General features: G+C 44.4%; 1 protein-coding gene across 2 annotated transcripts in view; it reads right to left on the reverse strand.

Annotated features, from left to right (window-relative positions):
* Positions 1-27,108, reverse strand: part of LOC118386825 (mitogen-activated protein kinase kinase kinase 5-like) — a 64,035-nt gene that overhangs the window by 3,608 nt on the left and 33,319 nt on the right. For both annotated transcript variants that reach the window (XM_035774700.2, XM_052523503.1), the window contains 18 exons: positions 19,908-20,061; positions 19,601-19,708; positions 19,339-19,391; positions 18,540-18,635; positions 18,160-18,241; positions 17,482-17,615; positions 16,291-16,418; positions 15,175-15,311; positions 14,514-14,619; positions 13,012-13,169; positions 11,633-11,810; positions 11,445-11,465; positions 11,045-11,222; positions 10,230-10,398; positions 9,803-9,994; positions 8,762-8,867; positions 4,587-4,830; positions 4,163-4,275 (listed from right to left, as the gene is read on the reverse strand). In XM_035774700.2, coding sequence (XP_035630593.2) covers positions 4,163-4,275; positions 4,587-4,830; positions 8,762-8,867; positions 9,803-9,994; positions 10,230-10,398; positions 11,045-11,222; positions 11,445-11,465; positions 11,633-11,810; positions 13,012-13,169; positions 14,514-14,619; positions 15,175-15,311; positions 16,291-16,418; positions 17,482-17,615; positions 18,160-18,241; positions 18,540-18,635; positions 19,339-19,391; positions 19,601-19,708; positions 19,908-20,061 — 2,357 coding nt within the window. The remainder of the gene's footprint in view (positions 1-4,162; positions 4,276-4,586; positions 4,831-8,761; positions 8,868-9,802; positions 9,995-10,229; positions 10,399-11,044; positions 11,223-11,444; positions 11,466-11,632; positions 11,811-13,011; positions 13,170-14,513; positions 14,620-15,174; positions 15,312-16,290; positions 16,419-17,481; positions 17,616-18,159; positions 18,242-18,539; positions 18,636-19,338; positions 19,392-19,600; positions 19,709-19,907; positions 20,062-27,108) is intronic.

Below are 27,108 nucleotides of genomic sequence, written 5' to 3' on the forward strand. Positions count from 1 at the left end.
GGGAGGGTTTGGCCAGCAGGAATGTCCTTGTCCCATCGCGCACGAGCCTCTCCTGTGGGCCGGGCGCAGTGCACGCTGACACGGTCGCCAGGTGTACAGTGTTTCCTCCGACACATTGGTGCGGATGGCTTCCGGGTTAAGTGGGCATTGTGTCAAGAAGCAGTGCGGCTTGGTTGGGTTGTGTTTTGGAGGACGCACGGCTCTCGACCTTCCTGAGTCCGTACGGGAGTTGCAGCGATGAGACAAGACTATAACTACCAATTGTGTACCACGAAAAAGGGGTAAACAGGGGTAAAAAAAATTGGGAAATGACTTAAGTGAAAGTCACCCAGTAAAATACTGAAAGTATTTGGTTTAAAGTATATTTAAGTATCAAAATTAAATGGAATTGCTAATTAAGTATCAAAAGTAAAAGTATACTTAATTTAAAATTCCTTAAATTAAGCAAACCAGACAGCACAATTTTCTTTTTTTATTGATGGATAGCCAGAGGCACACTCCAACACTCAAGACATCATTTACAAATGAAGTGTCACACCCTGACCTTAGAGATCCTTTTTATGTCTCTATTTTGGTTTGGTCAGGGCGTGAGTTGGGTTGGGCATTCTATGTTTTGTGTTCTATGTTTTCTATTTCTGTGTGTTTGGCCGGGTGAGGTTCTCAATCAGAGGCAGCTATCGATCGTTGTCTCTGATTGAGAACCATACTTAGGTAGCCTTTTCCCACCTGTGTTTTGTGTGTAGTTGTTTTCTGTTTTTGTGTCTGCACCAGACAAAACTGTTTTGGTCGTTCTCGTTATTCAGTGTTCAGTTCTATTAAAATATCATGAAACAGCCGTTACACGAAGCATTTGTGTTTAATGAGTCTGCCAGATCAGAACTCCTCTTTTACGCTACTGCGACTCTCTGTTCATCATATATGCATAGTCATTTTAGCCATATTTACATGAACATATTACCTCAATGAGCCCGACTAACCGGTGTCTGTATATAGCCTCGCTACTGTTATTTTTCACTGTCTTTTTACTGTTGTTTTTATTGTTCACCTAATACCTTTTTTTGCATTATTGGTTAGAGCCTGTAAGTAAGCTTTTCACTGTAAGGTCTACCTACACCTGTTGTATTCGGCGCACGTGACAAATAAACGTTGATTTGATTTGAGTAGGGATGACCATGAATGTTCTCTTGATAAGTGAGTGAATTGGACCATTTTCCTGTCCTGTTAGTACTTTTGGGTGTCAGGGTAAATGTATGGAGTAAAAAGTACATCATTTTCTTTAGGAATGTAGTGAAATAAAGATGTAATAAAGTTGTCAAAAAAATAAATAGTAAAGTACAGATACCCCCAAAAACTACTCAAGTAGTACTTTAAAGTATTTTCACTTACAGTTGAAGTCGGAAGTTTACATATACCTTAGCCAAATACATTTAAACTCAGTTTTTCACAATTCCTGACATTTAATCCTAGTAAAAATGCCCTGTCTTTGGTCAGTTAGGATCACCACTTTATTTTAAGAATGGGAAATGTCAGAATAATAGTAAAGATAATTATTTCTTTCAGCTTTTATTTCTTTCATCACATTCCCATTGGATCAGAAGTTTACATACACTCAATTAGTATTTGGTAGCATTGCCTTTAAATTGTTTAACTTGGGTCAAACATTTTGGGTAGCCTTCTACAAGCTTCCCACAATAAGTTGGGTGAATTTTGGCCCATTCCTCCTGACAGAGCTAGTGTAACTGAGTAGGCCTCCTTACTCGCACACGCTTTTTCCGTTCTGCCCACAAATGTTCTATAGGATTGAGGTCAGGGCTTTGTGATGGCCACTCCAATACCTTGACTTTGTTGTCCTTAAGCCATTTTGCCACAACTTTGGAAGTATTCTTGGGGTCATTGTCCATTTGATAGACTCATTTGCGACCAAGCAAGACTGATGTCTTGAGATGTTGCTACAATATATCCACATAATTTTCCTACCTCATGATGCCATCTATTTTGTGAAGTGCACGAGTCCCTCCTGCAACAAAGCACCCACACAACATGATGCTGCCACCCCCGTGATTCACGGTTAGGATGGTGTTCTTCGGCTTGCAAGCCTCCCCCTTTATCCTCCAAACATAACGATGGTCATTATGGCCAAACAGTTCTATTTTTGTTTCATCAGAACAGAGGACATTTCTCCAAAAAGTATGTTCTTTGTCCCCATGTGCAGTTGCAAACCGTAGTCTGCCTTTTTTATGTTGGTTTTGGAGCAGTGGCTTCTTCCTTGCTGAGCGGCCTTTCAGGTTATGTCGATATAGGACTTGTTTTACTGTGGATATAGATACTTTTGTACCGGTTTCCTCCAGCATCTTCACAAGGTCCTTTGCTGTTGTTCTGGGATTGATTTGCACTTTTTGCACCAAAGTACGTTCATGTCTAGGAGACAGAACGCATCTCCTTCCTTAACGGTATGGCGGCTGCCTGGTCCCATGGCGTTTATACTTGCGTACTATTGTTTGTACAGATGAACGTGATACCTTCAGGCACTTGGAAATTGCTCCCAAAGATGAACCAGATTTGTGGAGGTCAACAATTTTTTTTCTGAGGTCTGGCCGTTTTCTTTTGATTTTCCCATGATGTCAAGCAAAGAGGCACTGAGTTTGAAGGTAGGCCTTGAAATACCACCACAGGTACACCTCCAATTGACTCAAATTATGTCAATTAGCCCATCAGAAGCTTGAAAAGCCATTACATAATGTTCAGTAATTTTCCAAGCTGTTTAAAGGCACAATCAACTATGTGTATGTAAACTTCTGACCCACTGGAATTGTGATACAGTGAATTATAAGTGAAATAATCTGTCTGTAAACAATTGTCGGAAAAATTACTTGTGTCATGCACAAAGTAGATGTCCTAACCAACTTGCCAAAACTATAGTTTGTTAACAACAAATGTGTGGAGTGGTATGTAAACGTTCGACTTCAACTTGAAGTCCTTTACACCACTGATGTTGGAATATGTGTAGTGGATGTTGGGAGGTGTGTAGTGGATGTTGGGAGGTGTGCAGTGGATGTTGGGAGGTGTGTAGTGGATTTTGGGAGGTGTGTAGTGGATGTTGGGAGGTGTGTAGTGGATTTTGGGAGGTGTGTAGTGGATGTTGGGAGGTGTGCAGTGGATGTTGGGAGGTGTGTAGTGGATTTTGGGAGGTGTGTAGTGGATGTTGGGAGGTGTGTAGTGGATTTTGGGAGGTGTGTAGTGGATGTCGGGAGGTGTGCAGTGGATGTTGGGAGGTGTGTAGTGGATGTTGGGAGGTGTGCAGTGGATGTTGGGAGGTGTGTAGTGGATGTCGGGAGGTGTGCAGTGGATGTTGGGAGGTGTGTAGTGGATTTTGGGAGGTGTGTAGTGGATGTTGGGAGGTGTGTAGTGGATGTCGGGAGGTGTGTAGTGGATGTCGGGAGGTGTGCAGTGGATGTTGGGAGGTGTGCAGTGGATGTTGGGAGGTGTGCAGTGGATGTTGGGAGGTGTGTAGTGGATGTTGGGAGGTGTGCAGTGGATGTTGGGAGGTGTGCAGTGGATGTCGGGAGGTGTGTAGTGGATTTTGGGAGGTGTGTAGTGGATTTTGGGAGGTGTGTAGTGGATTTTGGGAGATGTGCAGTGGATGTTGGGAGGTGTGCAGTGGATGTTGGGAGGTGTGCAGTGGATGTTGGGAGGTGTGCAGTGGATGTTGTGAGGTGTGCAGTGGATGTTGTGAGGTGTGCAGTGGATGTTGTGAGGTGTGCAGTGGATGTTGGGAGGTGTGCAGTGGATGTTGGGAGGTGTGCAGTGGATGTCGGGAGGTGTGTAGTGGATGTCGGGAGGTGTGTGGTGTTTGTTGGGTGCTGTGTAGTGGATTTTGGGAGGTGTGCAGTGTATGTTGGGAGATGTGCAGTGTATGTTGGGAGATGTGCAGTGTATGTTGGGAGATGTGCAGTGTATGTTGGGAGATGTGCAGTGTATGTTGGGAGATGTGCAGTGTATGTTGGGAGATGTGCAGTGGATGTTGGGAGATGTGCAGTGTATGTTGGGAGATGTGCAGTGGATGTTGGGAGGTGTGTAGTGGATGTTGGGAGGTGTGTAGTGTATGTTGGGTGCTGTGTAGTGTATGTTGGGAGCTGTGTAGTGTATGTTGAGATGTGCTCACAGATAGGCTCTGAGCAGATCCTCAGTAATTTGATCCCCTCTTCCCTCTCGTCCAGGACCTGCTGAAGGATGGCCTGGTACTCTCCCTCCCTCTCTAGCAACTGCTCCATTAGCCTGGACAGACACAGCAGGGAGAGAGGAGGGGAGGGGGAGACATAGGGTCATTCAATGAGTTAACACGATACTACTAGACATGGCTACTGCAGCCACACCGATAGCCATGATGAAAATAAACATTTTCTCTTCTGTGTTGGGACCTTTCTACATAACAGAATTCACATTGGTGAGGAAACAATATGAAGCTACAGGCAATATCTGTTACTAATTCATCACAGATGTGGTGGTAATAGAAAAGGTTGTTGGAATAAATCTCTGCTTTTGTGTCTGACAGTTGTTGTCATGGTTATGACCGCACATCGACCCACCTGCTGGTTTCCAGCTTCATCCTGCCTAGTTCTATGCTGACGGAGCGCTGGGCATTATTGGATTCGTGTGAAACGGTGGAACTGAGTGTGCTCACGCCGGAGGTGGCGACCGTGTCATCATGGGCAGTGTTGGGAGGGGCTCTGCTCTGGTGAGCGGCGGAATCCTCAGGCTCAACGTCATCGTCAACATTATCCTGGTCGGCCGGGTCACTCTCCGAGGCCAGGCTGAAGTGGGGCCTCAGCTCTGGGTAAGGACACGTGATGCATCATTACACCGTTACAGCAATAGCATGACAACTAGTACATATGCAACAGCTAAACTGCACTTTGAAAGAGGAAACATGAAACAAAGACAGCAACATCACAAGCCTCAATAAAGATCAGTCATTGACTACAATAATCTTTCAAATGCAATTGTTATAATGGCACCTGAAGAGTTTATACAATATTCATGTTAAATGCAAATCTCTGTTCTCCTTTTGATGTATCACTATTGGGATTCACCAGGAACACCAACTCTTGGAAGGACCTATCAAAAGCGTCTGTTGGAGACAGACAGGTAGAGTGGCAAATAAGGTGAGCCCCCTCACTTCCTTATCACGAGCCACTTTCCCGCCCTATGGTCATTCTCACTTCTCTTCCTCGCGAAGAGCATTGCTTTCTAGCTAATTATTACTAGTTAATTATTACTAGTTATTAGCCACAAGGCTTCTAACTAGCTATCTTTAAATGCCATTTACACAAGCTACCTTTTGCTAGCCACCAGCAGCAAGGCTTCTATCTAGCTAGCCCAAGCCTGCTTCTTGTTGTTCTTTCAACAGGCGTTGCTAGCAAGCCTTGTTCCTCACAATGGCCACTGCTATCCCATCCTAGGAAGAGCCTAGCACTTGAACTCCCAGGTTTTTGCGCTTGCGGTTCCATGATTGTGAGGAAGGATTTACCATCTTCAATGCATCAATTGCTTGGGAAAGGAACATGCTCAAGAGGCGCTCGATAACTGAGTGTTGTGATGACTGCAAACTACTGACTAGGGCTGGTCAGAGGAGGCTTAAATGAGCATCTATTTCGATAGCCCCTCGGAGCCAACAGCGAAAGCTGAGGCACAGCTCCCCGTAAATTAGCCCAGTTGGGGCGAGGTCATGGATAGACTCGACTCCCTCACCTCACTGTCTGACGATGTAGTGTCAGGGGAAAGCGAGCTAGGGGGTGACGAGGATGACAATGGGATTTATCTCACAGTTATCCTCGAGATAGCTCAGGAGATGGGGGGCTGACGACCTGGTTCGCCCGCCCTTTATGGCCCACAGGTCGGACGGCCTTGAGAGCAGTGAAGCCACCCCCTACTCCATTGGAGTTTGGTGGCCGTCTCTCGAGTGGTCGTCTCCCGTAGGGGCTCGGGGGCCGTCAAGGGACCTATGCGACTGGAAGAGACACCCATCTCATACAGCCACTGTAAAACAACTGCTACCCGCGGTACCAGCTTGCTTCAGGGAAGCTAAGAGCTTGTGGCACAAAACCCTCACTAGCAAGATTTTTGCTAGAAGTACTCCGAGCCTAGATATGCACAACATGTACCATATGGTGGAATCCGGATTTGTTAACCCTCCCAATGTGGAGCCATGACTGGCTTCCCACCTCAGCCCTTCGCGCCATGTTACCAACGACACCGACACCTCACTCCCTAGAAAGACACAGCTCTTTACTGCCTCCATTTTTCAGAAAACTTACTAGACCTCGGGCCAAGCAATCGGAGCTCTCAATGTGACCTCTATTGTTGGTTCATCAGGTTGAGCTACTGAAAGAGATGGGGAAGAAACTGGAGCAGGACACCCATTGCCAGATGCTTTGGAGGAGAGCTGTATGATTACAGACCTAAATCTCCGTGCCTCCCGTAGTGCCATTCAAGCTTGTGGTTATAGCATGAGCCTAGCAGTAGTGGGTGAAAGGGCACTTTGGCTGAGCTAATCCAGTTTAACAGACAAAGTAAATGTGGACCTCCTGGATGTCCCAGTGACACCCGATGAGTTGTTCATGCGGCAGAAGTGTGACATGCTGCCCCGCAAACCCGGGCCCCGTGGTAGATCTTTGGTTCATACATCTCATCCCAAAAATATTTTACATACAGCGGATTTTTAAAGGGCTAAAGAGTTTGGTCTGCTTCGTGTTTACATTTTTGCCATTAGAAAAAATATTGTGATACTGGTATCGTCACAGCCCTAGAAAATAGGGTTATGCCGTATGCTTTTCCTCCTATGCTGCCTACCACCCCTTTTCCGTCTACATAGAGCAAGGAAATTGGGCCTCCACCTTGTTGCGTTTTTATTGGAGAAGTGCTATTACTAAACAGATTGTTCCTTCCTACACTCCATTTTCCATGGTCCTATGCTCCTTGCAGGATTTTTGGGAAGGAGAGAAGGTTTTGTCATTTTTAAGGTCCGCTTTGTCGGTGTGCCAAGTCCCCGACAGTAATCCATAACTGTTATGTTATTTCTAGGGGGGCACGTCACTTTCACCCAGTCTCTAGTCTTTAGCTAGTCCTGGGACGTGCCTATTGTGCTTAAGATACTTTCACAGCAGCTACTAGCCGTTGAGAAGTGTGGAGATGTGACATTGCTCCATCTTTCACTTTACTACTGCCTTTAGCATCCCTAAACCGTGTTGGGAAGCAGTGAACTACATGGAGTTGAACTAGTAATTGAACTACATTTTGCAGTAGGTGCTATCGAAGTTAAGGGTTCTTCGGCTGTTCCCATAGGAATAAACTTTTTTTGGTTTCAGGTAGAACCCTTTTGGGTTCCATGTAGAATAATTTTCACAGAGGGTTCTTCATGGAACCCAAAATAGTTCTAATTGGAAACCAAAAAAGTTTTAACATGGAAACAAAAAGGGTTCTCTTATGGGGATAGCCTGAAGAACCCTTTTGGAAGGCTTTTTTTCTAAGAGTGTAGTGTAACTCTACTCTTTGTGAAAATAAAATATGGCGGTAGGCAATAATTTCCTTTCAGATCTGCCTAATTCTCACTTGAAACATCGGTTTTGTGTTTATTAGGCTAAAATCCACATTCCGTTAACATATGACCCCAAAGCGATCTATTCATGCAGTTTGTAGTGTATGACATTTCAGATTTACTTATGATCATTTTTCACAAAGTAGTTTGTATGTAGTGAACTACTTCAAACTATATTTTCCTTAAGGGTAGCTTCAGCGAGGCTTAACTTCTTCCAGTGTGAAGTAACTGGGAGCTTGGTAAACTACATCTTCAGAGTAGCTTCCCCAACACTACCACTGTTTGCGCCCACAGTTTGCCCAGGGTTTTTTTTCATTTCGGACGTTGCGCATCTACTTGGATTGAACGAGAGCTCAATGGTGTTATGCCCTTCTCTCATAGGGCCCTCTCCTACTGAGGAGTTTGCCTTTTGGGCACTGTTTTTGGGACATATCAAATTAAACAGAGGAAGAGAAGTATGCTTGAGAATGACCAGAGGGCAGGAGAGTGGCTCCTTATAAGGAAGTGAGGGGCTCACCTCATTCGCCGCTACATGTCTATTTCCAACAGATGCCCTTTTGTCTTTTTTTTTTTTTTTAAACCCTTTTTCCTCCCCAATTTCGTGGTATCCAATTGTTAGTAGTTACTGTCTTGTCTCATCGCTACAACTCCCGTACGGGCTCGGGAGAGACGAAGGTCAAGAGCCATCCGTCCTCCGAAACACAACCCAACCAAGTCGCACTGCTTCTTAACACAGCGCGCATCCAACCCGGAAGCCAGCCGCACCAATGTGCCGGAGGAAACGCCGTGCACCTAGCGACCTGGTCAGCATGCACTGCGCCCGGCCCACCACAGGAGTCGCTAGTGCGCGATGAGAAAAGGATATCCCTAACCGGCCAAACCCTCCCTAACCCGGACGACGCTAGGCCAATTGTGCGTCGCCCCATGGACCTCCCGGTCGTGGCCGGCTGCGATAGAGCCTGGGCTTTTGATTGGTCCTTCCGAGAGTTGTGATACGTCTCACTCATATTTTCAGAGAACCGGAGTTACAAAATTAACCTTAAATTGTGATTAGATTGGGGCTCTGTTCAAAGTCATGTTTCTATCTTTAGTTAACAAACAGTGTCCTGGGCCCTTAGGTACATAATTACTGATTTAAAACTCTGCAGCTGGAGTCACTGCTATTACCTGGCACCAGAATGGTGATGGCAGTTTGCACCGCTTTACGGATGATATTGTCCAGAGCGAACATCCAGTGGGGCTTGATGTTGTGGTTTCGTAGTACTTTGTTTACCTGGAGATGCAATGGCCACAAACACACACACACACACACACACACACACACACACACACACACACACACACACACACACACACACACACACACACACACACACACACACACACACACACACACACACACACACACACACACACACACACACACACACACACACACACACACACACACACACACACACACCATTAATAAACAGCTGACCCACACACATACTGCACCTATGCATCCTCTACATGGTCAAATTAGTGGAAAGGACAACAGGCTTGAACCCAGAGGGTGTCTGTTTACATTGCGTGTGGTGGCTGCCTAGTAAGCGGAGATATCCCCCTATAATTAGCCTATGGAACAAGCATTTCCCAGAAAAAAGAGAGACTGCTATTTATAAAAAGCCATGCATTCTGGAAATTCCAACTGTGAAAAACAAGTGTGCGTCGTGCGTTGATAATAATCTGTTGCAGACAGTGTAACCTATAGACCAGAGCTGGTTTCATAAGTATCCACTAAGGGGCATCAGAGCTCATTATTGACAGAGTTATGTAATAACTCTCACATATCTTACAGCCTGCTACAGGGCTATTTGCATAATTGTATTTGTGATACAGGGCAGAATTAGCCCCTTTACACGATGTGTAATTAAGGGGACATATTTCCCTTTAATTACCCTTAAAGGTCAAAAGTGTTTCACAGTCAATAGTCTGATCTGTTTGTTCAAACAATGGCAGCATGGCGACATAATTCTGCTGTGAACGTTTCACAGAAACCCCCTTAAATCATACTTTAATGCCTCCAGAACCTTTGGTCTATTCAAGGACTATTTTAATTCCAAGCCATTCACAGTGGATAAATAGACAATGGGATTCTTGAATCATCATAGGCCATTTATAATGCTTATAGAGAGACCTACTAATAGGTGAAGAAAGAGCACTTACTGCATCCTGGAACCCGAATAGCACCACCTGTAGTTGGCTGATGGCCGTGCTGTCAAAGTCTAGCTCCAGTTTGAGCTGGGAGAGGGTGTTGGCTATGATCTTCCTGTCCGCCATGCGCACAAAGTCCCCCAGACTGACCACCAGGGTGGAGATATGCTGATGTCTCAACTTGGTGTCGGATGTCTCAGAACCCTGCACGCACAGGGGAGAGGAGGATGATGAGAAGGGGTGAAGGTAGAGAGAGGAGTGCAGATGATGAGAGGTTTGTTTTACTCTGAGACAGCTTCTAACCTGTTCTCAGATCTGTTCGTGCTGTCTTGCCAACTCCTAGGGTCATTGTCATGCCGAGTGACACGCCAGGGGAAAAAACTAACTGGAACCAGGCCAAACCTTTCCCTGTCCACTACCAGACTAGATGCTAACTGACCTGTTTGAGAGCCTCCACGAGGTTGGCCACCACCTTGTCTCTGTCCTCAGTGAGAATGCGGTGCAGAGTGGCCCTTCTCTCGCTGTCCTTCCTCAGCATGAAGAACCCAGTGTCCTTTTCATCAGGAGACGGAGGAGCACTGTGGTCCTCAAAGTTCTCCACTGGGATACTGGTGGGGAACACAGGTTAGATTAGAGACTTCAGTGGCATTTGTTTTAGAACATATTTACATAGGAGAATAATAAAGTTCAAGTTGATATACCAACGAAATGTTTACTTGCAGGAAGGCACAATTTATAGTCCAATATTTACATGTGTTTTGGGGAAGGGAGGATTGGGGGGCAAGTGTTTAAAATGGTTCAGTATTTAGTAATAATAACAAGAGTCTGGTAGCAGCAGTTGTGGTGTGTGTGGATGAGTGTATCAAATCAAATGTTGTTTGTCACATGCGCCGAATACAACAGGTGTAGCAGACCTTACAGTGAAATACTTACAAGCCCTTAACCAACAATGCAGTTTTAAGAAAAATGCGTGTTAAGTAAAAAAATAGATAAGTAAAAAAATAAGAAATAAAAGTATGTCTGTGTCAGTGTGTTTGTGAGTGAGTGTGGGGAAAAAACAGGCTCAGTGAAATTGTATAGCAATATTTACAAGTTTCCTCCAGATTTGGGTTTTTCCAGCACTGCTTATTGTCAGATTGATTAAGAGGTGTGTTTTTGTGATCTCAAATCCGAAATGAGTAAAGAGCCAAATTTAAAATGTTAGCTTCACTGTCCAAACACATACGGTATGGTGCTGACTGTGTGTTGTGTTACCTGAGGAACAGGGAGCGGGTTCCCTTGACGTCCCGATCGCTGTAACACTTGGTGCTGGGCTTGAAGATGAAGGGGTTGGTGTTGAGGTCATTCTCAGGGGAGACGGAGCCGTACTCACTGCTGCTGCTGGTGTCCTCCACCACCACAGGCACTGGCAGGGAGATGCTGCGCAGGTACTCTGGAGGGCACAGAGACGGGTGACGGCACAGTTACACAAAGAAAAGCAGAGCGAACAACTTGTTAAGGACACTACACGGAAATGATATTACAGTACTACTTCTGCGAGGGTGTCATTTCAGGGTAGGGTAGTCAACAGGATAATTGGGTTAGCCTCATGTCGTTGGGCTCAGACTCAGTGTACTCTAAAGAGGATGAAGCACAGACGCTCAGATAAACTCACCTGAACCTGCTGGTGTAAGAGCTGAGGAGAAAAACATATATATTTTTTAATTCAATGATAAGTATGGATTGTGCAGAAAAATAAACAGACAAAAAGTATCTAAAACAAAATATCTAGAAGCAATTGTCTATCTATTCAGATATATCTATATTCTACTAACTACTTCACTGAAGCGTTGTCCTAGCTACCTGTGAAGCTGCTCTTGCCCCTCTTCTTGCGGCTGGTGACGGTGAGGAACTCATCTGTGAGCAGGTGCAGGGCGGTGGCCCTCTGGTCGGGATCGGGCTCAAAGCAGCGGAGGATGAAGGCCTTGGCCTCCATGGACATGGAATCTGGGATCTCAGGGTGGATCTTAAACATGCCGACCTGTAGCCAAGATAAAACGCAGCACAGTCATGCTTGAGTTAAGGGCCTAAGCTGCAGCCAAGTCACAGTACAGAACTAAGTCAAGTGACCTAGCCAAGTCATGCTAGATTTAAGGGCCTAACTTGCAGCTTTCGCCAAGATAAAACCCAGTCATGTTAGATCTTAGGGCCTAACCCGCAGCTACAGCCAAGACAAAACCCAGTCATGTTAGATCTTAGGGCCTAACCTGCAAATACAGCCAAGACAAAACCCAGTCATGTTAGATCTCAGGGCCTAACCTAAGGGCCTGACTTTAGTTAATGGTGGGGAAACAGATCTCTTCTAACCCATAGCTCTGTGGCGCTGTAACACTATGCAGGTGTGCTCATACATCACAGTATAGGAGGTCAACGCGACAGTGAAGGACGAATGCGTTAGCTCGTCTGATAAGAAGCACTCTAGAAATTCCCAACATTGATCTGGAATGTAGGCATGAGATTACCAGTGGAGACATTCCAAAAGAATATTCATGTGAGGATTGTTGCCAAACGCTTTCTCAGCTGAACAACAGTATAGATGAGAAATTACTCTAAATGGTAGTTTCTCATGTAAGCCATTGCGTAGAAAGATGACAGTGTTAGTGAAAGCATTATTAGCATTACAGATCTATACAATCAGGTACAGAAAAGTGGTTTATAAAGACTGGAAAATGCAAGTTAAGACATGTGAACGCACAGCAATTTACTACTGTAATTCAATTAAAATGCATGGAAATGTCCATGCTTCTGGCCTGTATTCAACATGATCTCCATCACAGACCACCCAGTTGGATCATTAGCTTCAGTTTTTAATAGACTACATATGCCCAGACTTTGCCTTTGTGATATTGCTGATGAGGGCAACACTTAAAATTTCCACTTTAGATGAATACAAGTGGAAAAAGCTTGAGGGGGGCTCATTAATGGAACGGAAACTTTAAAACAACACACAAAGGATAGACAGTACTGCACACAAATTCTATCTGTAGGTATTATGTCAAAACTCACAGTTGAATAAGCATGTAATCCAATCACTTGCACAAATGTGCCTAGAGGCGCGTAAAGACAGCTATCTATTCCCGCATCTGACTTCACTGCTGAGAGAAAAAGGTCAGCAAAACCATAAATCTCAATGAACAACAGAGGTCAATAAACTGAACATTAGTTGACCTCTGAACTCTGACCTTGAACATGGCGGCCTGTGGTTCCCCCAGCTCGTAGAAGGGTGGTTTCCCAGTGGCCATTTCAATGATGGTGCACCCAAGAGACCAGATGTCTGCAGGCTTGCCGTAGCCTCGAGGGCCTTTATCTATGATCTCAGGGGCCATGTACTGTAGAGTCCCTGCAAAACAACAACACACCAAACCGACTGTAAATTATACACATCATAGCTGCTAGTTACAAGTTGCATATGTAGAATTTGCATATAAGGTCTGATACAAGCAAATCAGATTTTAGGGAGGGTGAACTTGGGCCCTATAGTAACCATGGATGAAATGAGTCTAATTATAGCTTACTGTAAGAGGAGCTTTTATAGAGCTTTTAAAAGGTACGCTAAGTGCTATGGTGAAAATACACATTGGCGTACAATTTAAATAGGAGAAACTGACTGTAAGGTAATGGTTTCAAGATGAAAAGGAGGTGTATTTCTATGCACCAATCAACAGTCCACTGATCTTAACAAAGAGGCCAAGCTGTGCTACCATTGGCTGCCACAATGTCAACACTGCCATAACCCTGGAACCCTGACCTGACCATAAACTCTCACCAAACAGTACTCTGAATAGAAACGGCAGGCTATTCTTTTGCCGCGGGCCTATTTATTCAAGAGTGGACACGTCAGGGAGCTGGAACGTAACTATAAATCATTTGTAGACTGCAAATTGACCGAAAGAAGCCCAAACAGATATACTGGGGGCTCAGAAAAATTTGGGCACACAAAATAACTAGTTACTTTGGGACAAAACTTAAGTTATTATAAATAGTCAGTGAGATCACTACGTGGATTGAGGGTCCAGCTCATTTTCAAACATTCCGTTCCATCAAGGCAAGGTTTACAATGTAGGGAGGGGAAGCTTGGTGGTTCTAAACCCAATCAGGCAGATCAGAACAGACCAGTGGTTATAAACCCAGTCAGGGAGACCAGAACATTACAGTTGATGCCAGAAGTTTACACACACTTAGGTTGGAGTCATTGAAACTCATTTTTCAACCACTCCACAAATGTCTTGTTAAAACAAACTATAGTTTTGGCAAGTCGGTTAGGACATCTACTTTGTGTGACCTGACTCAGTTACACCAGCTCTGTCAGGAGGAATGGGACAACATTCACCCAACTTAATGTGGGAAGCTTGTGGAAGGCTACCCGATAAGTTTGACCCAAGTTAAACAATTTAAAACGACGCTACCAAATACTAATTGAGTGTATGTAAACTTCTGACCCACTGGGAATGTGATGAAAGAAATAAAAGCTGAAATAAATCACTCTCTACTATTATTCTGACATTTCACATTCTTAAAATAAAGTGGTGATCCTAATTGACCTAAGACAGGGAATTTTTTACTAGGATTAAATGTCAGGAATTGTGAAAAACTGAGATTAAATGTATTTGGTTAAGGTATACGTAAACTTCCGACTTCAACTGTACCAGCGGTTATAAACCCAGTCAGGGAAACCAGAACATACCAGTGAAAGTCTCAGTGCAGGGGTTGATCCCAGCAAGCCGTTTAGAGGTGCCAAAGTCAGATATCTTCAGAACTCCACTATATGTGTTTATTAGCACATTGTCTCCCTGTGGATATAAAAAGAACAGATGGGATGAGAAAAGAGCTCCATTCCAAGTAAGATCTATTCCTTAAACTTAACCCAAATGACTATGATAACAGCCTGGTAATCTAAGGTATTTCCTAGAAGGCAATCAGCAACAGTTGTTACAGTGGGCCATATTCACCACCTCCAATCCAAAACAAGTTTATTAGCATTGACGTGAATGGCCGTTGAGGTGATTTTATGAGATATTATTGTTAAATGAGGCAGAATTTAGAGGCCTATCTTGTCCTGGGTGTAGGAGGAAGAGTATGCTAACCTAAATGACTTGATCTATTATGGGATGGGAGTGGGCTTAGTGGGTTTTTATTATGACTAAGACGGAGTTATGTCACATTAACCTTCCTGTAGGATGATAAGGGGAAGTCTTTATGATAGTGCCAGGCGCCACTTACAAATCAAATCATTTATGTACCCCTGACATGAATGTGGCCTCCCTATTGGCCAGGCGAATACTATACAATGGCCAATCAAAGCCTTTGAAATAGAGCAGTGGTAGAGGAAAAAGCCAAGGCTCCACCTTGATGTCTCTGTGAGCGATCTGGTTGTCATGGAGATATTTGAGCCCCTCCAGGATCTGTCTGGTGTAGAAGCCGATGGTGGGTTCGTTATTCTTCAGAGGGCCCCATTTAGACCTCAGCAGGGCAGACAGGCTTCCTGGATACAAACCACAGGCCAAAGTACAATACATATTAATACATTCTGCTTTACTATCAGCAGGACAGGAGTGTATTCAGTCCATTACATAACTCAGATAACATACACTCACAGGATAGGTTTATTGGGTACACCACCCCGTTCTCGAAAATGGTTAGCTCCTACAGTCAGGTGGCTGTGGCTTGCTACACAAAGCAGGCAGATGGGCATCAAGGCATTCAGTTACTGTTCGACTGAACGTTACAATGGGCAAAACGATTGACCGAAGTGACTTTGAGCGTGGTATGGTCGACGGTACCAGGGTTGCCGGATCCAGTATCTCAGAAACGTCCGCCTTCCTGAGATTTTCACGCACAACGGTGTCTAAGGATTCACGAAAATGGTGTGACATACAAAAAACATCCAGTCAGCGACAGTCTTGTGGGCGAAAACAGCTCGTTGATGAGAGAGGTCGAAGGAGAATGGCAAGAATCGTGCAAGCTAACAGGCAGGACCCAAAGAGACTAATGATGGCGCAGAACAACAGTGGTGTGCAGAATGGCATCTTGGAATGCACAACTTCTTCTCCAATGAGCTAAAAACAAGAACAAGCGGCTCTAGTAGGCACGCGGTCACCAACACTGGACAATTGAGGAATGGAAAAATATTGCCTGGCCGACTAATCCCGATTCCTGTTGCGTCATGCTGATGGCAGAGTCAGGATTTGGTGTAAGCAGCACGAGTCCATGGACCCATCCTGCCTGGTGTCAACGGTACAGGCTGGTGGCGGGGGTGTACCGTCGTCCAATCTGCAGCAACTGCGGGATGCCATCGCGTCAGCAAGAACCAACATCCCTGTGGAACGTTTCCAACTTGTAGAATCCATACCCTGAAGAATTCAGGCTGTTCAGGAAGCAAAGGGGGGTCTGACCCGGTACGAGATGAGTGTACCTAATAAAATGGCCAATGAGTGTATACGTGTTTGTATTTGCCCTCTTACCTCCGGGAACCTGCTCCATGAAGATCTTGATAAAACCATTCTCGCTGATGGAGCCCAAGTACTGCACAATGTTCTTGTGCTTCAGGTGTTTGTGAAGGGCAATCTCCTCGTGGAGGGGCTGAGAATACCTAGGACAGAATAGATGAAACATCCACTGTTACATCTAATAAGGAAAAAGGACAGGATGATGTCTTCTCTCTCTCTCTCGTTCAAAAAAAAAAAAAAAAAAGACCAGAGCACTTTGAAACAGGAAATTGCACTGTTGCACTTAGTAGCTTGCAGTAACCTATCACGGAGAGAGATGTCAAAGGGACTCAGTCTCAGTCCAGTACACCATGGTCAGAGGACAAGGAACACAAGGACACACACCAGCTGGCTACATATGACATGTCACTCTCCAGCAATCTTCTTCTAGAGATAAATGTTCAAACTGAACACCACCAATAATAAGACTAAATACATTCTCCCTCAATCACACGGTTGGCTATTCTAGTGAATCAGACACTTATTCAATGTCCCCCCTTGAGAGGATACTTCAGATTCGCTTCTAAGTGATTCAGAATAATTCTTGACACCTTTGAGTTTTCCCATGATAGCCCTCTAATGACTTGTGATGTGATGAGTGGAACAATGTATGGCAGAGGAATCATCTGGGTTGATTGGGCTCTGAAGGAGTCCCATAATAAAACAGGAATAGCTGGAACAATGAGCAGACCAGTGATGGAAGGCAGCGCAAGTACTTGGTACACTAGTTGCTAGGCGACTCTTTCCCCCCCAATTCTTTTCATTGCCCAGTCACTCGATCAGGTGTACGGTATATATATAACACTTTGGTGTGCCAGAGAAAGGACACACAACAGGAACACAGAGCTAACACAGTCGACGACTTAAACAAGCGTTTTGGTGTCCCTTCGATCTGCCAATCAAATGATCACTCTCAGGAAACCCCCTTGGTTGTTGTGCTCTGAATAACCAATCACTCCCTTTAAATAACAACACAGGGACCTGTTGCAATTCAGCCTTCCATTAGCAAAAGGCCTCTTTAAAAGACCGCAAAAGTGTCATGGATGCTTATTATGTCAACTATAGTAGCCGGTGCAATGACAATAAGTGTAAGGGGGAATAGTAGAAGCTGAGGATTTGTGCTAAGGTCTTTTTGGGGGAAAATGTCAACTTAACATGTTAACCTACCTGCTGTCTCTCTCCGGTATCTCCTTGATGGCCAGCCGCACCTGGTTGCTAAGGTCCCGGCCTGCGTACACCACTCCAAATGTGCCTTTTCCCAGAACCACCCTCTCCCCGAGCTCATCATACTCATAGTCGTACTGAGGAGGAAATGATTTTAAAGATTACATTTTGTTGCATGTTAACTTCAAGGGCCATAACGATAGAGTTACAACGGGGATATAGGTCCATCTTAGAGCAGGTGAGAGTGGCGGCTGGGTATCAACTAAGCAAAGGGCAATGTGAGCTTTGCAAGGTGTGGCATAGATCAAACAGGGCTCAAAAACAATTTGTGGCACCATGCTTGTGTTTGACAAGAAGTCTTTGGGTAATTATTCACAGACAATTATTTCCCCCCGCCTCACCACTGGGAGAACAGGTGACTAGAGGAGCAGGTGCTTTTCCTACTCTACACTATTGGTTTCCATTGCAAAACATACAATGAACAGCATGACCCATGTCCACACTGTAGGAAGTCGCCTCTATCCATTTCCACACTGTTCATTGCCTCAATCTGGTTTGATATAGAATTTGGAAAACAATCGGAGAGACAATTGCTGCTGCCTACACCCTACACATTCTGGAAATCAGGTTAATCCTGTTGGAGACAACATACAATGAAAATATCCCTCTCTCCTCCCTCACCTCTAGGGCGTCAGCGTCACACTCCCCCTCTTCTGAGCCTTTCCATGTTTCTTCTGCGATGCTGTTGACCAGATCACAGAACCTGCAACACAGAGATCACCCCAGATGACCTTTACCACACTTACAAATACGTCACAGGAGTAGTTGTGAAAGAACACCAGGCACCCTTTCATACACTCTCAGCGTGAAAACTCAATGGGAGAAAAGCTCAAATCACACCAGCACTGACTCACTGAATCACACTGTGGAGCTAATAAGACTGGCTGGCTGTGCTTTGGTTCTTCTCCGTGTAAATCTCTACAGTACAGTCACTGCCTTGGACAGCGGCTCACATGCTGATGAGATGGAGTGGTCACGGTACAGACAGAAGAGTGACAGACCTTTTGCAGTGCATCTCTGTGCAGAAATAGATCTGGAAGTCCTCAGAGTTGTTTAGCACGTACAGGAAGGCACTGCGCTCGTCAAACTTGGAAATGCTGAGGAAGAGGAGTTGACAGTTAGAGACGAGATGGGGGAATTCACATGACATAGGACACTGGCATAGACTGGATGTCTGAGCGTAGCCATCTGAGAAATCACTCCAGTTGTAGGTAACTACAGAAGCTTTTCATTTTCACCAGAGCTGTAAAAGTCTTTAACCACCAAACACTCTTCTTCATTCAAACACATAAAACAAGTTACAGTAACTCGGAATGAGCATAACTCAGAGCTTTCCTTCCCACACACACATACACCCTGTTGAGTCTCCACCAGTGTTCAGCGGAGTGAACAGGGATTCTAAGCCAGCTAACCGAGGCGAGGGCTGAGCAGAGTGGAGCAGAGCACAGAATGAGTGGTTGTATTCAGCCCACCATGGCACACTGTTGCATCAGAGGGAACTGCCATTGTCTCCTAGTCCACTGGAGGGGGAGTGGGCACCGAGTAAGATACGTTCCCTAGCAACATCTCACAGAGGCCCTCTAGAGTGCAAGATCATTCGGTCTGTCAGTCTGCCACTGAATTATTTTGTGGAGAGGGAGTCAGGGAGGGTGAAGGAGGGAGAGCCACGGAGGGACCGCCACAAAATCATTTGTTATGTTGGCGGCATATGGGAAAGAGGAGGAGAGTAAGCGAGCAGTGATTTCACTGCCCATATATTACAATGAGTGTGTAGATCAGGACAGCTGTGAGATCACCAACCTGACACCCCGTACTGACATGGCGCTGAAGTTCCACTCATGGACCCCCCTGTTCTGTTAGAGAGATCAGAAAAACATGACCCTCAGAAAATATGACAAGGACTGACACCTGAAAATGTAACTCTGATGACCTGGCAAAATGTGTCAGTGCAGAGAAAGAGAGAGACATACTTAGTTTACGAGACTCTTTCCAGTGGAAGAAAAACCACAAAGCAAAGGCACGAGGCAGTTGTCACACACTCTTCCTGTGGTCAGTAACTTACCTTGTCATCAGGAGCAACATGCCAGATGGAGACAGTGTTCTCCTCCACATCGTTGTTTATGGACAAGTACGAAGGCTGATAGACTTTCGTGGGCTCCAGTATCAACACCTGGAAAAGAGGACAACCAATATCACCTCGAGATCAGAAAAGTAAACAGTCTAGGAACACTACCTCAGTTGGGGCCATTGTTATGGTTTATGTGTGTACAGTATATGTCTAACTGTCAAGTTCAAGTCTAAACAGTGAAGAATGCCAGGAAGGAAGAGCGAGCATGGGGCTCAGTGGCAGTCACATCAGGGAGACATACTGGGAAGCGGACAGATGAGACGTCTTTCTTTGTGGCCTCCACCAGGAAGTCCATCCAGAAGTCCACCAGTTCCTGCTTGGGCGGTGGCTGCTCCACAGAGGGCTTTTTGAAATGCTGGTAAATCAGGATGGTCTCCACGAGAGAGCTCAGATACCTGGGGTGCAGTCAACACAAACGTGAGCTTGAAATACATTTTAAAGGCCATTGACCGCAGAAAAAGAATCAAAATCTGTTTGAATACGTTGTCAAAATCCTGAGCTTGAAAGAATAGGGTCGACACATGACTGAAACCGCATGACTGAAACTGAAGGATCTCAGATCGATTGTCTGCGGGGCAAAGTTAAACTGCCCTTTCATGTCAGACAGTCATGACCATACTTTTATGGGAAAGAGGGTCATTTTGTACATGTATTAAACTTTGAGTTTGACCAATTCCAGTCAATTTCAATATTTGAAATAAATTGTAATTTTTTAAAAAAATGACCACAAAAAAAATCATCCATGGAGATAGGAGGGACGCCATGTGCGACTAACGTGTTTTCCGTTTGCTCCCGTGGTATTCTTAAAGTTTATGTGAATTTTGCAGCAGAATCGTATTTATTTTCAAATATTAATTTGGTGATCCCTTTCCGTAAAAACCAAGACTACTTTGCTTCCGAATGTCAGCATGTCGACCAAGCATAAGGCCAAAAGCATGACTTTGAGAAAACCCGGCCTACAAGACCCGCTCTCGTCACCGCACTCTCCTGAGTTTGAGGGCCCGGGGACGCACACTTTACCCGGGGGTGCGGCTTGGCCTGGCGGCTCTGAAATGAACATTCTCGAGGCCATCAAACTACTACGCTCTGAGATAGTTGAAATGAAAACACAGGTGGTTGCTACGATTGAGGCCAGAATACAGGAGGTTTCTGATACTTTAAAAGCAGATTTAACCATCCTGCGGAACGAGACTGTGCCAGCAATCACATTACTCAAAACAACAACTGCGTCACACACTACAACGATTGCAGCACTGGAGACCTCCGCTACTAATGTCTCCGACTTAACTACATCCCTGGAGGCTGAAGTTAAACGCCTAGCTGCGGATATGAAAAAGGTGAAGGAGAGCTGTGTGAGTTTAGAGGGATTCTCTCACCGCAATAATCTGAGACTTGTATCGGTCCCAGTGTCAGCGGAAATGCATCGCGCCACGGATTTCGTTTCAGGGCTGCTGAAGGATGTTCTTGCCTTAGATGAAAAGTCCCTGATTGATCGAGCCCACCGGTTTCTGCGCCCGAAGCCCCGGGATGGGGAGAGGCCCCGTGACATAATTCTTTGAGTGCACTTTTTTCATGAGAAGATGGAGATCCTCCGACGAGCCCGCAATACCACTCTGAGCTTTCAAGGACAGAGCTTCTCCATCTACCAGGTCTACTTCCCCACTGTTTCCAGGCAGCGCGCAGCTTTCGGACAGGCCAAACGAGTACTTCGGGACCATCCAAGTGTGAAGTATGGACTGCGATTCCCGGCCCGTTTATGGATATCTCATGAGGGTAAAGACTACACATTTGAATCTCCGGACGAGGCTATGGCTCACATTCAACGTCACATCAAGAAGTGTTGAACATGCTCACAGTTCAGCAACTGTTGCTTGCGAACTGTGGATAGTAAGTAACCCACCTGTGGTACAATTATGTTTAGATATAACAGGCTAGTCTTGTATAGTTGGCGAAACTATTCACGTTTATTTGATGTGATTTAATGTTTTGTTTAATGATCATCTAGTGTGCGTGCCTAACAAGCATTCAGTCATTTTAAGGTTTTACTTAACTCCTGTGTTTCTAGGCTGTCTCGCTCACCTATTTAGTTTGTTTACACAGTGTCTCAGTGAATCAAAATATTTTTGGTTATTTGTTTACTGCATCCGTTTGCATTGACCCAGTTAACAGTAAATGTCTCCCGAGGCTACACGGTTTTTGGGGTCTCACTTTAATTTTAAAAGTTTTGAGCGTAATTTATGCCCAGCAAAAGTTCAACATTGTGCACACGTAGTTTTTTGGTATTGGTTGTAGGCTGTCTCAGTGTCAACTAGACTACTATTATAATTACTATTATTTTTGATTGTTTTACTACGATTTCCTTACTTCAAATTAGATTTTTGGCTGAGAGCCTTTATACATTTTATTTATTTTCTCTCTCAATGCCTGTTATAAGACTGGGAATATAATTATATACATATACAAATGATGCTTTTGTCATTCCGTTTGCACAAGGGATTCACCTTTTTTTTATTTGAAAAAAATACATACAAATCTTTCTTTTCGCTGCTTGATCCACTAACAAAACGCGACTTTAAAGAGCGGGACTGTGGGTTTAGGTTTAAGACCGCACTCTCACAGACATACTGTGCGAAGAGAACATGTTCTATTTAGGCTTGTACCTCGTTTGGGGAGGTATTGTCTGGGATGGGGGGAGGGGGTGGGGGGGCAGGTTGAATTGTTCAGTTCTAATGGTGTCATTGTCTTTTTAGTTGTTTTTCTGTACTTTTTCCAAACATTTACCACCGCACATTATTACTCTGAGACAAGTTATTCTGGGGGTTTTGGGCGCTCATTGCTTTTCCATTCTATGCTCTAATGACAGGGTTGAATAACGGGAATGCCCAGAGGGGCCGAAATAATGCGATCAAGTACATTTCATGGAACACCAAAGGGGTTAATAACCCGGTGAAGCGTAAGAGGGTGTTGACACACTTAAAGGGTTTGAATGCAAATATTGCATTTCTCCAAGAGACTCACTTGAGGACTGGTGAGCATTTTAGGATGCGTAAGGACTGGGTTGGTCAAGTGTTCCACTCGAACTTTCATAGTAAATCAAGAGGTGCTGCTATTCTGGTGATAAAGCTACTCCCTTTGTTGCTTCTGAGGTTATTGCTGATCCTAAGGGACGATACGTCATAGTAACCGGTGAACTGTTTTCTACCCCTCTTGTTTTGGCTAGTGTTTATGCTCCCAATTGGGATGACACAAGTTTCATTTCTTCCTTTCTGTCTGCTATTCCCAATTTAGATTCTCATTTGTTGATTTTAGGGGGAGATTTCAACTGTAAAATGTCCCCAGTTCTTGACAAGTCCTCACAAACAAATACAGGCCCATCTAAATGTGCCCTACTTATTCAATCCTTTCTTCAGAAATATGCTATGTTTGAGGCCTGACGTTTCCTACATCCTACAGATAGACAGTATTCCTATTATTCTCATGTTCATCAAACATACTCCCGGATTGATTACTTCTTTTTGGACAAAACTTCTGCCTAACCTTCGGCAGTGTACTTACGAGAGTATTGTTATCTCTGACCATTCACCATTAGTGCTTGAACTAGAGTTTCCCCAGCGACCTCCTATGTGTTATCAATGGCGTCTCAACCCCATTTTACTCTCAGATAAGGAGTTTGTCAATTTAATTTCTTCTGAAATCACCTTATTCCTAGAAACTAATTCAACACCAGGTATGTCCTGCTCTACCATATGGGAGTCTCTCAAAGCATACCTAAGTGGCCAAATGATTTCTTATACAGCCAACCAAAACAGAGTTCGCTCCCAGCGACTTCGGGACCTGAGCGAGTCCATAGCCACATTGGATGAGAAGTATGCTACGGATCCTTCCTCTGATCTGCATAAAGAGCGCCAACTACTCCAATCTGAATTTGATGAGCTTTCTTCCAGGCAAGCTGAACAGTTACTCTTGCGAGCTCGATACAAAGTCTATGAACAAGGCGACAAGGCCAGTAAACTCCTTGCGCATCAGATCTGTAAATCTGAGGCCTCACGTTTAATCCCACAAATAAGGACCCCGTCTGGTGCCACCACAGTTATACATAAAGAGATCAATGATCAATTTAAACAATTTTACTCTGCGCTATACACATCTGAATCCCCTCAAGACCCTTTGCTGATTGACTCCTTCTTTAATGGCTTGAATATGCCTTCAATTGATACAGACTCCCATGACTGTCTAGAAGAAGAATTTACGCTTGAGGAGATTGCAACAGCAATGTCCGCAATGAAAAGTGGTAAATCACCGGGTCCAGACGGTTTTCCAACCGAATTTTACAGGACGTTTTCTGGTCTGCTTTGCCCATTCTTGTCTCGACTATTTGCAGTGCCTTAATACTTCAAAGCTACCGCCTAGTCTTTATCAGGCTTCAATTTCATTACTACTAAAGAAAAACAAAGACCCCCTGGAATGTGGATCCTATCGCCAAATCTCGCTTTTAAACTGTGATTACAAAATCCTAGCTAAGCTTTTAGCCATCCGTATGGAAGGCTTGCTGCACCAAGTAATACACTCTGACCAGACTGGCTTTGTGAGAAATAGGCATTTATTTTTCAATATTAAGTGCCTTATGAATATACTGTACTCCCCAGCATCGGAGGACCTGGAGGTGGTGGTCTCACTTGATGCCGAAAAAGTGTTTGACCGCGTTGAGTGGGATTACCTAACAGCTGTCCTTTATGGATTTGGCTTTGGCCCCAAATTCATTGCGTGGATAAAGATTATTTATTTTTCCCCCATGGCTTCGGTACGGACTAATAACTTGTCCTCAGACTATTTTCCCTTGCACCGCGGATCCAGACAGGGTTGTCCACTCTCCCCCTTGTTGTTTGCTTTGGCAATCGAGCCTCTCGCCATTGCACTACGCTCTAATGATGCCATTCAAGGTATTATCAGGGCGGGCTGGGAGCAGAAAGTCTCGCTATATGCTGACGACCTCCTTTTGTTTATCTCCAACCCCGATACCTCATTGCCACGTGCCCTATCTGTTCTTAAAAAGTTTGGATCGATCTCAGGGTACAAACTGAATCTAGGCAAGAGTGAGCTTTTTCCGGTAAACAAGGCTGCTTTAAAGTGCTCTTTTACAAGTTCTCAGTTTAGGATTGTCCGGGATCAATTCACCTACTTGGGAGTAAAAGTGACAAGGAAATATTCAAATTTGTTTCAGGAAAACTTTGTTGCTCTAGCAGACAACTTGAAACAATCTTTTACTTTTTGGAATTCGCTACCCCTTTCTCTTATCGGAAGGATTAATGTCATTAAAATGAATGTGTTGCCCAAATTTGTATATTTATTTCAATGTTTACCCATTTTTATTCCAAAATCTTTTTTTATTTCACTGGATAAAACATTCATGCATTTTATTTGGGATGGCAAGGTACCACGGATTGGTAGAAAACATTTACAGAAGCCTAGGTCATTGGGGGGTTTAGCTCTACCAAATTTTCAGACATACTACTGGGCTGCAAATTTCAGAGCCGTTCTGTACTGGCTGCAGACTGATCCTACTGGCCCTAGACCACTCTGGGTCCAGATGGAGTCTGAATCGTGTAAACCTGCAGCACTTTCCTATGTGTTGTGCTCGTCTCTCCCAGTGTCCCTAGGCAAAAGGTGTGTCAACCCAATTGTAAAGCAGTCTCTTAAAATTTGGAATCAGTTCCGTTTAGCCTTTAGCCTCCAAGGCTTTTCTCTATCAGGCCCAATCAATCAGAACATTTGATTTCCTCCTTCTTTGAATGATGGGGCTTTTGGCATTTGGCAATCACTAGGCCTCTCCTCGCTAGCCCAATTATTCTTTGATGATACATTTGCCTCTTTTTCTCAGCTGCAGGAAAAGTTCAATCTCCCCCAATCCCACTTTTTCTGCTATCTCCAGACTAGAAACTTTGTCAGAGCTAACACACCTGGATTTCCCAATAGGCCTGCGAATACAGCTATAGAGAGCATCTTGGAGTTGAACAAGCTTCCTAGGGGCGCAATTTCAGATGTATATGCAATCATTCATGACTTACAGAACCCTTCTTTGGTGCCTTTAAAGACTCGATGGAAAAAGGATTTGGGGGAGGAACTTGGGGAAGACACCTGGGAATCTGTGCTGCACAGGGTGCAATCGTCCTCTTTTAGCACTAGACACAGCCTCATTCAATTCAAGGTGGTTCACCGTATCCACTGGTCGGGGGCCAAACTTGGAAGAATATTCTCTGATTTTGATCCTACCTGTGTCAGATGTAAAGTGGAACCAGCCACACTGTTGCATGTGTTTTGGGGCTGTCATAAACTGTCAGGTTTCTGGGAATTAATATTTAAATGTTTATCTGATATATATGACACTGTTATAGATCCGTCTCCCCTTACAGCCCTTTTTGGAGTACTGCCCATGGGTACCCCCCTATCAAGAATCCAGTCGGACACTGTTGCTTATACAACTCTTTCAGCTAGACGGCTAATACTACAGAACTGGAAGATGGCAGCTCCCCCATCTTATAAATATTGGGTGAGGGATGTGTTGTGCTCTCTGAAACTAGAACATTTTTAATTAAATTCACGTGGGAACCCCAAACTGTTTAATGAGGCTTGGGCTCCATTCCGGTCTTACTTTAAACAGTCCACCCTCTGATGGCATTCCAATTAAAACTAAAATAAGTCTGTATTTGACCCCCCTGTGACTTAAGGGTTGGAGGAGCTTCTCTCTGTGTTTTTGCTGGGGGGGGCATTAAGGTCCATGTGCTTATTGATTGTGGTCCGCGGATGCCATGTTCATCTTGCCTGGGCAGAGACTGAAGTGTGAGCTTGTTTTTCCCAGTTATTTTTACATTTTGTTCACGCCTACATGAATAATCATTCTATTTTTTATATTTTTTATTTTAAAGCATTGTAAACTTTATTTTTGGTCCAGTGGATGGTCGGTCTGTGGCCATGACTGTCTGTGAGTGGTTGCATTTTTTTTCTAGTTGAGTATATTATTTATATTGCTTTGTCTTGTCTGTGTGTGTGTGTGTGTGTGTGTGTGTGTGTAAAACTTAATAAACAGAGTTTAAAAATTAAAAAATCATCCATATGACGGATAACCCCCGTGACTACAAAAGAATAAATGACATTTCAATTGTGCAAAGTAGGTTTAAATAAGTTGTCTACACCGAGTGTACAAAACATGAATAACACCTTCCTAATATTGCCCTCAGAACAGCCTCAATTTGTTGGGGCATGGACTCTACAAGGTGTTGAAAAGCGTTCCACAGGGATGCTGGCCCATGTTGACTTGAATGTTACCCACAATTGTGTCAAGTTGGCTGTATGTCCTTTGGGTGGGGGACCATTCTTGATACACATGGGAAACTGCTGAGCATGAAAAACCCAGCAGCGTTGCCGTTCTAGACACAAACTGGTGA

The sequence above is a fragment of the Oncorhynchus keta genome, chromosome 8 (assembly GCF_023373465.1).
Source record: "Oncorhynchus keta strain PuntledgeMale-10-30-2019 chromosome 8, Oket_V2, whole genome shotgun sequence".
NCBI lineage: Eukaryota > Metazoa > Chordata > Actinopteri > Salmoniformes > Salmonidae > Oncorhynchus > Oncorhynchus keta.